The sequence below is a fragment of the Indicator indicator genome, chromosome 2, assembly GCF_027791375.1.
Source record: "Indicator indicator isolate 239-I01 chromosome 2, UM_Iind_1.1, whole genome shotgun sequence".
Classification (NCBI taxonomy): domain Eukaryota; kingdom Metazoa; phylum Chordata; class Aves; order Piciformes; family Indicatoridae; genus Indicator; species Indicator indicator.
Window position 1 is genome coordinate 60,222,882 of NC_072011.1, and position 12,022 is coordinate 60,234,903.

Consider the following 12,022-nt stretch of genomic DNA (forward strand, 5'->3'; position numbering starts at 1 on the left):
AAAAGAGCTTTTGCTTGGCTAACCTGTGACTGAACTACTGTCCAGACAAGGAGATCTTGAAACAGCATCAATGCAATTAGCTTGAAGACTGAAATTTTTTAATAGCTCAATCTACAGAGCCACAGAATCAAAGCCCAATATATAGGAACAGCAGAAATTACCATGTGATTTGAAATAAAAGATAATTACCAACGAAACTACCGCATCTCATATTTGGTGAGAAACATAAAATAGCTTTTTCCTATTGCAGCTTAGGAAAAGTGCCTGTATAAACACTCATGGGGAATGCAATTATGCTACTAGCTGCAGCTAAACCAGAGAAATTAGCCCAAGTCAAAGGACCAAAAATAGCTAACGGTTGTCAAAGTAAATTGGGAATACAGCTTTTAACAGAAACTGTATCACTACTCCTCCCTCACACCAGTCTTGCACAGTATGGCAATCTGTGGGCCAATTAAGAAGGTGAACATTCAGCCGTTCAGGATGTGTGGGGAAACAAGTTTCTCAGCATAATTATAAAGAAAGGAATATTTTTGTTTCTTTCACAACGGGCTTGAAAAGCTACCAAGATGATCTCATACCTGTTAGTAAATTTCACCCCATTCTTCTGGGTATCAACTATTTCATATTTTGAATTGTTCCGCAGAACTTTTTCCTCCTTACAAGTTATCCGAAAGTGATGTCCAAACTGTGCATTTGTCTCCAGTTTGATACTTTTGCCAGCTTCTAAACCTTCGAGATGAAAAGAAAGAAAAAGAAAACAACTGTATTATCAAAACTCCTGCAGCCTGCACCATTTCTGCTCACTGATTTCCCCAGTTTGCATGATGTAGCCTCTCTTAGACTTACTGTTGAGCACACTGACTTTAGTTCCGTGCAGGTATGAGAAACACCCAGATCTAACCGAAGTTTACTGATTTATTGATATGCTCTCAAACTGCATATTCAAGTCAGGTCCACAACTGTTATATTGCTACATGTTCTCCAGAAATGTGAGCAATGTTCATATACACACTGCAAGGACATTCTATATTGACTATATGCTCCAGTCTTGCGATCCTTCTACTAATGCATACTTCTGCTGGTAAGATTTCTCATTCCATCCCTTTACAATCTTGTCTTTCCTTCTTTTTAGCCAGGTATCTTGTTTACATGAACAATAACTAACTAAATACTAAACATATGCAGGACCTTCTTCAAGGTGTAACCTAAAATAACTACAGTGTTGACAGTTTTCCTTGCCATATTTGCATTCAAAAGTGATTATTTGATGTAGCAATGACCCTGGTAGAGTTCAGAGCCAACCATGGTGATTCTGTGATTTTTTTATGTTTTTTTTTTTAATTTGCTCTTTGAATGCCTGTTTCATGCACAAGGAATTTTTTGTATAGGATCATCAACTATTTAAATGTTTCGTTTGATTACTGTGGTGGCTTTAAGCTCAGCCATGACCACCTGCGCCAGCTTCACCTGCAGCAGGTTTTGAATGCACAGGGGGAAAAAAATCCACCCCAAAAGTTTGAATGCAAGTCCTCAAAGATTGCAAAACAGAACTAGACTTAGCCAAGGGTTAGATGAGCCATACTTCTAAAACATGTTTTTTGCAGTACCTTGCAACATACATGACAATTTCTGAAATATTTTGCAACAGCATCTCTAAAAAAGAAAAATAAAGGCCAATGAATAAACCAAAAATCACTCAGTTTTCAACAGATTGCACTGTGACTACTGAAGTGACTCCAAACTAGTAATAAAATTGGATATTAGGAAGAATCTCTTTGCCAAGAGGGGTCAAGCATTAGAATTGGGCTGCCTAGGGGAGGTGGTGGAGTCACCATCCCTGGAGGTGTCAAAAAAAAAAAAAGTAGATGTGGCACTTCTAAGACATGGTCTAGTGGTCATGGAGGTGTTGGGTAGGAGGTTGGACTTGATGATCTTAGAGGTCTTTCCAACTTTAATGATTCTATTCTATTAAAACAATACAAATATCCCTTAACTCCTCAATACCAGTTTTTGCCACTTGATCTCTGAAGGAGGTAAGAATCAAAGGCAGTTTCATGCCCTACCTAGTTCTTTGGCTGCATTCTTTAAAAAGGACTGCATTTTTTCTTCCAGCTCATTCATCACCTCTCTTAATTCTGTCAAATTAGGATCAAAAGAAGGCTTGACAAGGAATTCATGATTCTCCACCTAGGGAAAAGTAACAAGAAAATTCCCATGAATGTAGGCAGTAAAAAAAGAGGAATCACCTACCTGATCACACACTGTGAATTTATTTATTTATTCACTTTATTTATCTATATATTCTTGTAATGCAAAGCTAGTTGTGATAATTTGATCTCTGATTCAGTTACAAAACAAACATTTAAAACCTTTTTTTCCCCCCTTAAATAATATACTTTATACAAGCAAAATACACCAATTTAACAGACTTCTCCATTCTGAGGTGAAGTCATCTGCACTTTTCTTTGCATACAAATAACTGAGTAGCAGGCAGGAGAAAAAGGAAGCAAAATACACCAATTAGACAGACTTCTCCATTCTGAGGTGAAGTCATCTGCACTTTTCTTTGCATGCAAATAACTGAGGAGCAGACAGGAGAAAAAGAGAAGTCAGAGAGAATTAAACTTATGTACATAATCTGTGTGCTAGACTGGACTTAGGCAGCTAATTAAGGCAGAGCATTTCAAAACAAGGCTTTGGAAACAGAAGTTTCTGCAACAGTAATTCCTGCCCAAAACACACCCCAAGAGGTGGGAGAAGCAGCCTACACAGTATCACCAAAAGTCCTACCCATTTTCACCCTAGTGATTTGGAGGCTGGCATACACATTTCCTTCCAAGCTAAACATTCTCAGGAGGTACAGCTGAAGTAAGTGGTATTTCACCTCTTTCCTCTCTCTTTTCCCTATGCTTCCACTGCCAGGTTTGTGTTTCTGGCAACCCTGCAAACATCAAGTTTAATCTGCAAGCCCAACTCCATTTTTAACGTGCAACCCTCTACAATCAACAAAATACTAGCACTGTTGTCCAACATGGAAACATGCAAAGAGTTCTAAAAAGGGTTCTAGTGAAAGCAAATGAAGTAAGACCCAAGAGGATCACATTTCAAAGGGGTGCTCAAATGAATGGGGTGACAGCAGGAGGACCTGGGACTATGTTAGGCTAGATAGCTAAACTTAAAACAAGTCCTTGTGTAAATGGCTGTGCTCTTAATACTGAGATAAAATATACCAAAAGTACTAACAAATTTGGAAGTTGCCCTGACTTGAGGAGGAGGTTGGAGAAGTTGGTTTTTCAAAGGCCACTTAGGATGCTGTGAAAGACAGAAATGGAAGTGACAGCTGCTTAACTTTTATTACAGCTAGGTAAATGAATAAACCACAACCCCCACTCTTTGAACTCAGATGTTTCTTTTTTATAACATTGGCATGGATTATTGACATCATTTAGTTACTATGACAACCTGTCCTTCAATCATACCCAGAACAGAGCTGGCTGAACTCCCTAAAAACCTAAAGAGGAATTCAAGTCAAAGTTCAAGTTTCAACATTTATTTGAACAAGGTTTATTCTTCTGGTTAAGTGTTGGCTTATCAATAGTCATTTTCCAGTATCTTGAATGGAAAAAAAATCCCAAACCTGACGTACAGGATTCTATGGGACTTGATTAAAAATAACTGACTTCTTACTCTGTTCAGAAGGACAGCAAAACATTTTTAAAGTAGAAGTTGAAAAGACATTTGAAGAGCTGGACTATGAAGGGTGAAGCTCAGACCAGCTGTTAGTTTTAAAGAAAACAGTCCCAGGGCATACAAACTGCATCAACAGATGGTCTGTAACTAGTATAAAGCTATAAATTTCTTCATTAGCATAGATCACAAATTACAGCAACATGTCAATCAAACAGTCTTTCCTTTACCAGTAAAAAGCAGTTGATGAATGCATACACAAGAGAGAAAATGCAGGGCCTTTGGAGAAAAATATCTTTTGTGTTCAAAATTTTAAAGCCATTGCAGTTTCCAAAGTTCAATACCTTGCCCTTACTACCATGCCTAGACAATCCTAAAAGCCTCCCAAGTTTTCCAAATTACTGAAACATCGTATTGAGAATCACTGAACGTTAGGGGTTGGAAGGGACCTCAAAAGATCATCCAGTCCAACCCCCTTCCCAGAGCAGGAGCACCTGAGGCAGGTCACACAGGACCCTATGAGCAGGAGGGTTTTGAATGTCTCCAGAGAAGGAGACTCCACAACCTCTCTGGGCAGCCTGTTCCAGGGCTCTGACACCCTCATAAGTGAAAAAGTTTGTCCTTCTGTTCCCATGGAACCTCCTCTGCTCCAGCTTGCATCCATTGCTCCTTGTACTATCACTGGACATCACTGAGCAGAGCCTGGCTCTGTCCTCCTGACACTGCCCTGCATCTTTATAAACATGAATGAGGTCACCCCTCAGGCTCCTCTTCTCCAAGCTGAAGAGCCCTAACTCCCTTCGATTTTCCTCAGCAAGGAGATGTTCCACTCCCTTCAGCATCTTTATGGCTCTGCACTGGACTCTTGCAAGCAGTTCTCTGAAGTCCTTCTTGAACTGAGGACCCAGAAGTGGACACAATACTCCAGATGTGGCCTCACCAAGGTAGAGTAGAGGGGGAGGAGAACCTCTCCCTACCTACTGACCACACCTATACAAAGTAACATCATCTAACATCATCTCTTGAACTGATTAGGTATAGATCATTAAGAAGACTTTAAGTCCCTGTCATTTAAGAATTATACACATAATCCAGGCTTTTTCATTAACTGGACTTACTAACCACACTCCTTCTAATACGCTCCAGGATACATTAAGTATGTTTCTAACCAAGCATGTATGTTTCAAAATGCATCTCAGCAATCCTGTCACAAAAATCATGTGAAGAAGAAAGATGATGTACAAAACTCACACAAAACCTTGGCATTGTTTTACCTATTCAAGCAATGGGTCATGTTTTTGCCTGCATACTAAATGTTCAATGTTAAACAACAAATCAAGTCATTCATACTCATCCCTTCCCCCTTCCACTCCAGATTTAAGGAACAGGAATTTTGCTTCCAGCTGTCTTTGGTAAATTTTTCCTCTCAAAGAAATGCCAGGTTTTCCCTTGCAAGCACAGTTCTATCACTAGTAACATTTTATAAGCAAGGGTAGATGCAAGGCTAAGCTAACTGTAGGAGCTTTGTCTTTATACTAGAAAGTAAAGTCACTCTTTATTCCTTATTGCCTTCTCAGAGAGCCAAAACTGCCAGGTACCAAGACTTAACCTCACCTGATAGAACTGAGTCTACTGAACTTTACAGAAGCAGAGAAATATGCCACAAACATATTGTACTGAAGATATATGTAGAAAAGCAGCAAAATAACTTCCCCACTTTTCATACTGATGAACTACTTAAAAAATAGTTTCAGGTCCCCAGCACCAATGTACCCAAAGCATTTTCACACTGGCTAGTTAGTTTCAGACAGTGGAGGTATGTCCTCTTCACAGAATGGTAGAGGCTGGAAGGGATCTCTGAAGATCATCTAGTCTAACACCCTGCTGCTAGAGAAGCATCACCTAGAGTAAATCACCCAGGTATACATCCAGGTAGGTTTGGAATGCTTCCAGAGATCCTCAACTGCCATACTAGTAACAATCTTCAGATACTCTATGGCTAAAGTGACAGTTTAGATGACCAACTAAATTCAATGTGTAGAGCAGACTGTAAAATTCAGTAAGAAACTGTAGCTGCAAAGTAAAGCCCTTCCCAAACACCAGCCCATACCTTATCCATGTCCAATGTTGTTTCTATCATCTCCAGAAACTTTGAGAAGTCGGAGGAGATATCATTAAGAGGTGTTATAAACACTGCCAATAACAACATCTGGTGAGCTCCTGTTAAGAGCAAAGAAGAAAAATTAGCATTCACAAAAGCACCCAACTTTACCAAAATTCACTTATCCAAGACAAAGAGCCCAACTAAACAGCTGATTAATTTTCATTCACAGTGGCTATGAGTAGTTCACTGACAGATGCACAGCTTTTTCTAAAATTGGCATTATAAAACTTACGTACTGATGAAGCTTGTAGCTATTCTGTCATTTTTGCTCCTGTCTGGTGGCATTAATTCCCTTCTACTATGAGTCACCACTCTACTCTGCTCTGGTAAGACCACACCTGGAGTACTGCATGCAGCTCTGGAGCCCTCAATACAGGAATGACATGGACCTGATGGAGAGGGTCCAGAGGAGGTCCACGATCAGGGGGCTGAAGCACCTAAGCTACAAGGACAGGCTGAGGGAGCTGGGGTTGTTCAGCCTGGAGAAGAGGAGGCTCCAGGGAGAACTAATAGCAACCTTCCAGTACGTGAAAGGGGCCTGCAGGAAGGCTTGACAGAGACTGTTTACAAAGGCCTGCAGTGACAAGAAGAGGGGCAATGGTTTGAAATTAGAGTTCAGATCTTACAGTTACTAAACTTTCCACTAAATAGTAAGTCATTAAAATTAAATTAAGTCTTTATTAGCACAGATACTCTGCAGCACCAAGGACAAACTGCATAGCAGACATACTGGCTTGAAGTCATAGAATCATAGAATGGCACAGGCAAGAAGGGACCTCCAAAGGTCATCCAGTCCAACCCCCACTGCAGTCAGCAGGGACATCCTCAACCAGATCAGGTTGCCCAGAGCCCTGTCGAGCCTCACCTTGAGTATCACCAGGGATGGGTCCTCAACTGCCTCCCTGGGCAACCTGTTCCAGTGTTCCAACATCCTCATAATGAAGAGCTTGTTCCTAACATCCAATCTCTACTTTGAAGCCATTGCTCCTCATCCTATTACCACAAGCCTTTGTAAACAGTCTCTCCCCATCCTTCCTGTAGGCCCCCTTCAGGTACTAGAATGCTGCTATTAGGTCTCCCTGGAGCCTCCTCTCCAGGCTGAACACCCCCAGCTCCCACAGCCTGTCCTCGTAGCAGAGGTGCTCCAACCCCCTGATCATTTTCATGGCCCTCCTCTGGACATGCTCCATCAGTTCCATCTCCTTGCTGTATTGAGGGCTCCAGACATGGACGCAGTAGTCCAGGTGAGGTCTCACCAGAGCAAAGTGGCAGAATCATAGAACACAAAATGCAGATCACAGTTAACTTAGCATGCACAGATTGTGCCAGTTCTGTCAAAGAAGGCCTACAAATAAGCACCTATTCAGTAGCCAGCTGTGAAAATGCTCTCAGTAAATGAATGTTTACATCTTTGCAGCCACGTCAAGTTAATCATGGCAAGATTAGCATTATTGAATATATGATTTTACACAAATTAACTTCCAACTATGGGTTTGAAGTCATTGGAATATGTACAGAATTACAGTATTTGCCTCTGATGTTTACAGGCAGTTCTAGCCTCCCCAATTCAAGAGACAGGGATCTGCTACAGAGAGTCTAATGGAGAACCATGAGGATGGCCAGGGGACTTGAGCATCTCCCCTATGAAGAGAGACTGAGAGCCCTGCAGCTGTTTAGTCTGGAGAAGAGAACACTGAGAAGGGATCTGATCAATGTCTATCAATATCTGAGGAGTGGGTGTCAAGAGGAGGGGGCCAAGCTTCTTGGTGGTGTGCAGTAATAAGACAAGGAACAATGGATAAAAACTTGAACATATAAGGTTTCACCTCAACATGAGGAGAAACTTCTTTACAGTGAGGGTGTCAGAGCACTGGAACAGGCTGCCCAGAGAGGTTGTGGAGTCTCCTCTGGAGACTTTCAAAACCCACCTGGATGCACTCCTGTGCAGACTACCCTAAGTGACCCTGCTTTGGCAGGCAGGATTGGACCCAATGATCTCTGGAGGTCCCTTCCATCCTCTAACATTCTGTGATGGCTTTGTACATTAGCAGAGAAACACAGAATTAAGATCTGGCTATTCCAGAGACTCCCCAGTTTAGTACCAGACTAGGGAAAATGTCTTAATTTTTCTGAAAATTTCTGTACCAATTCTTAGAAGTCACAGAGTGAGGATGGTAACCTAAGGGAATCTCTCCTCTCTCAGCACTACAACTCAAGTAGAAAGAAGTTTGGTTCGTTTCTTTTTCCCTCTTCTCTTTCTCGCTTCTCCATCCCCCCAGGCTTTTAAAGTTAAAGCTCTTAAGCAGTTAGAAGCTATTAATAGACACTAATCTGTACTGGTGCAGGAGACTATTCTTGCCCAGGTGCAGGACTCTACACTTGTCCTTGTTTGCTTTCATTAGATTCCTCTCTGCCCAGCTCTCCAGTTTGTCCAAAACTCTTTAAATGGCAGCACATATTTACAGATATTTATCCTAAGGTTCAAACTGACAAATTGCAAAATTAATTTACCCTTTCCACTCAACTTCCTATTCAGTATCCAATACTTGAAGGAAGCAAAATAATGGAGTCAGTGAATGATGAGGATTTATAAAACCTGCAGGTGCATGCTTTCTTTAAAAGCTTAACACTTGACATTAGAAGAATATAAGCATGAGGGAAGAGATGCCATTCAGAGGGACCTTGACAGGCTGGAGAGGTAGGCCCAAGCCAACCTCCTAAGTTTCAACAAGACCAAGTGCAAGGTCCTGCATCTGGGTCAGGGCAATCCCAAGCACTGATATAGGCTGGGCAGTGTCTGGCTTGAGAGCAGCCCTGAAGGAAAGGACTTGGGGGTGTTGGTGGATGAGAAGCTCAACATGAGCCAGCAGTGTGCACTTGCAGCCCAGAAAGCAAATCACATCCTGGGCAGCATCAAGAGAAGTGTGGCCAGCAGGTCAAGGGAGGTGATTCTCCCCCTCTGCTCCACTCTGGTGAGACCCCACCTGGAGTACTGTGTCCAGTTCTGGAGCTCCTATTACAGGAAGGATCTGGAGGTGCTGGAATGTGTCCAGAGAAGGGCCGGAGCTCCTCTCTATAGAGACAGACTGAGAGAGTTGGGGCTGTTCAGTCTGGAGAGGAGAAGGTTCCCAGGAGACCTTATTGCATCCTTCCAGTATCTGAAGGGGGTTACAAGAAAGCTGGGGAGGGACTTTTTAGGGTGTTTGGTAGCGATAGGACTGGGGGGAATGGAGCAAAAGTAGAACGTGGTAGATTCAGATTGGATGTTAGGAAGAGGTTCTTCACTATGAGGGTGGTGAGACACTGGAACAGGTTGCCCAGGGAGGTAGTAGAAGCCTCACCCCTGGAAGTCAAGGCCAGGGTGGATGTGGCTCTGGGCAACCTGATGTAGTGTGAGGTGTCCCTGCCCATGGCAGTGGGGTTGGAACTGGATGATTCTTGAGGGCCCTTCCAACCTTGACAGTTCTATAATTCTATGAAACACCACTGCAAGATTCTAAATTGAACTCCAACTTGTATAAAAGATATATGGTAAAAAACCCACTGTTGTACCTACTCAACATTATCAGCATGTAAGCTAACCACTGAGAAAAAGAGTAATAGAGCTATGTCCTGTGAAAAGAAGAGATGAATATTGATCATAAAGGCATTCTGCTCCCAGGGACAGGTTTTAATTTAAACCATCATTTACTTATTGAAGCATAGATAAGTGTTTATTAGGTGCATTAAAGACTTCACTAATAGTATCGTTTAAAATGCTGTCTGGAAATACAAATCAAGAAATAATCTTCCAACTGGAAAGATTTATGTCGTTAGCTTGGCAGCAAACAGAAGGATGAAAACTGGCATTATTCTATCAAGGGAAACTAGACAAATGTCAATGACTAAATGCACTTAAAACCACTTAATGGTACAAAAGGAGCAAAATCCAAATTTGGATAAAGTTTAGCACAGGATTACTGCAGGCAGATCGTTTCTGTAGAGCACACTGCCTGTCTGAAAGAACTGCCCAAGACAAAGGGAGCTCTTCTAAAGCAGTGCCACAGGGGATGCTAAGATGCAAGATCCATAATTAATACAGTGATCAGAAGGCAGATAAAGAGGACATCACTGACTTGCAAAAGATGAATAAGCTGGAAGGACATCGGTCATACAGATGTGTGAATGAGTAACACCAATGAACAAAAGAAGGTTGCTTGTAAATTTTCTGTTAGTGAATTTTATAATGTAGAAGGTATCAGTATATAATTCAAAAACCACAATGTAGAAGGTATCAGTAGATGAAAGTGGAACAAAATGAATCAGGAGCGTAACTAACTGACCTTGAAAACTGGGCTAATAGAGACAAAGCAAAATTAAGCAGTGAGTAAGAGGATGCATTGATAGATAAATGAATTTCCACTATGAGTAGGAGAATAATCAGCTGGAAATGACAAAAGGATGGGAAACAGCCAAGTTTGATCACAGCATGGTTATAATGCACCAGTGCACCAGGCATGCAAAGAACAGGACTGGAACAGGCATTTCCAGAAGCTCTAAGGGGATATTAAAGCCACTGTACACAGTACGATAAAAATGCATCTGGAACTCAGCAAACAAGCCCTGTACCCTGCATATTTACCAGCTTAGAATACAGTCTCAGTCTGAGATGGGAAGCAAGATGCTTCATCAGCATCTCCTTCTCCAGAGACTTTCAAAACCTGCCTGGACTTGTTCCCACATGGCCTGCACTAGGTGATCCTGCTTTGGCAGGGAGATTGGATTAGATGATCTCCAGAGGTCCTTTCCAACATCTCTACCAGTCTATAACTCTTGCAGACACCTTGTAAATACCTCAGATTTTATGCCCCAGTAATTTAAGTAATGAACAACTGCTCCCTTTTGTCAGCAACAGCAAAATCATCTGACTCAGTCCTTCCCCATCTTATGCAGGTTTCTTATGCCTAAAAATAAAGAAGTTCTCTTCACTCATTACCCTTCTCCTCAACTTTCTTAACTGATAAAAATAAGCATCTGAACAAAGCAATGCCTCATGCTAAGGGAAAGACCATCACTGCTGATCATTTCATGGTGTAGTTGCTCTGTCTCCCTTTAGGCACTTAGAAGAAAAAGTTCTGATACTCAGAATTGTCAAAAGTCTTTCCAACTTTCCATCTCTTGGCGAGTTAAAAGATTTTGTACTGCCTTGAACAGGAAAATGATCAGATCCAGTCTGAATCAGTCACATATATTCAAAATTACCAGACCATTCTTGTACTTTAAACATGGGCATAAGAGTACAAAGAAAAACTAGAACAAAACAAAACAACAAAAAACCACATTTCACCTATTTTAAGCTATCTTAGCTCTGCTGCTGCTGAATGCCCTACTAAAGCTGACTGACTCACGTGCAAAACAGCAAGAACCTTTTGCAGTCTATTATTTTTTTTCCCCATATGGTGAGCTTAGCAGTTAGCCTTACACAGCTTGCTCCTCAAAAGATCTAAAAATGGAATTGTTTTCCCATGTTCTAACAGAAAAATTCTGTCGATTCAAATGACAACTAATAGAAAAAGTAGCAATGACACCAAGCAAGCCTGAACTAATAAGACTGAAATTCAAGAGCTCCACACCAAGACAAAACCAAGCAGAGTGTGTTTGGAAAAGCCAAAGGGACATGACTGAGACAACCAAAGCATGGCACAGCTCTTAACTGCTTTGGGGAATAACACAAGCAGCAATCAAAACTTAAGATTGGTATTTCAGAACATAAGTTTCATTACCTGAAGTCATAAAACTATAGTACAAAAAAGTGTAAGATACTGGGCAAATGCTACTCTCTACTCAAATACAGGAAGTTCATTTTGTAAGCATGCCATTTAATAAAATATTTCTCTTTAGGGCTTTGGTGCTTCCTTTATCCAAAGAGATTTTCAAACAAATTAATGGACTTACACAAAAATATGCTTTCTGACATGTTAGGACTGCTACTAGCATACTGAGTCACCCCCCTGTTACGCTGACACCACCTTAATTCTGCATTTTCTTGGTAACATATAGAAAAGGAAAAGAAATAGCAACTTCTGTGTTTTCTAGACTTCCTTATCATAGCTTGGAGCTTCCTGCTAATGAAGATCAGAACAAACACTGTCATGTTACTCTTAGCAAATACAGGAGCATTCTGACCTG

At 41.2% G+C, this 12,022-nt stretch overlaps 1 protein-coding gene across 4 annotated transcripts in view; it reads right to left on the reverse strand.

Moving 5' to 3' along the window:
- MSH2 (mutS homolog 2) overlaps positions 1-12,022 on the reverse strand; it is a 64,730-nt gene that overhangs the window by 18,403 nt on the left and 34,305 nt on the right. For 3 of the 4 annotated variants that reach the window (XM_054399237.1, XM_054399235.1, XM_054399238.1), the window contains 3 exons: positions 5,801-5,910; positions 2,067-2,190; positions 582-732 (listed from right to left, as the gene is read on the reverse strand). In XM_054399237.1, coding sequence (XP_054255212.1) covers positions 582-732; positions 2,067-2,190; positions 5,801-5,910 — 385 coding nt within the window. Of the gene's footprint in view, positions 1-581; positions 733-2,066; positions 2,191-3,218; positions 3,242-5,790; positions 5,911-12,022 lie in introns of all 4 variants that reach the window. The other variant, XM_054399236.1, reaches the window with a different exon arrangement.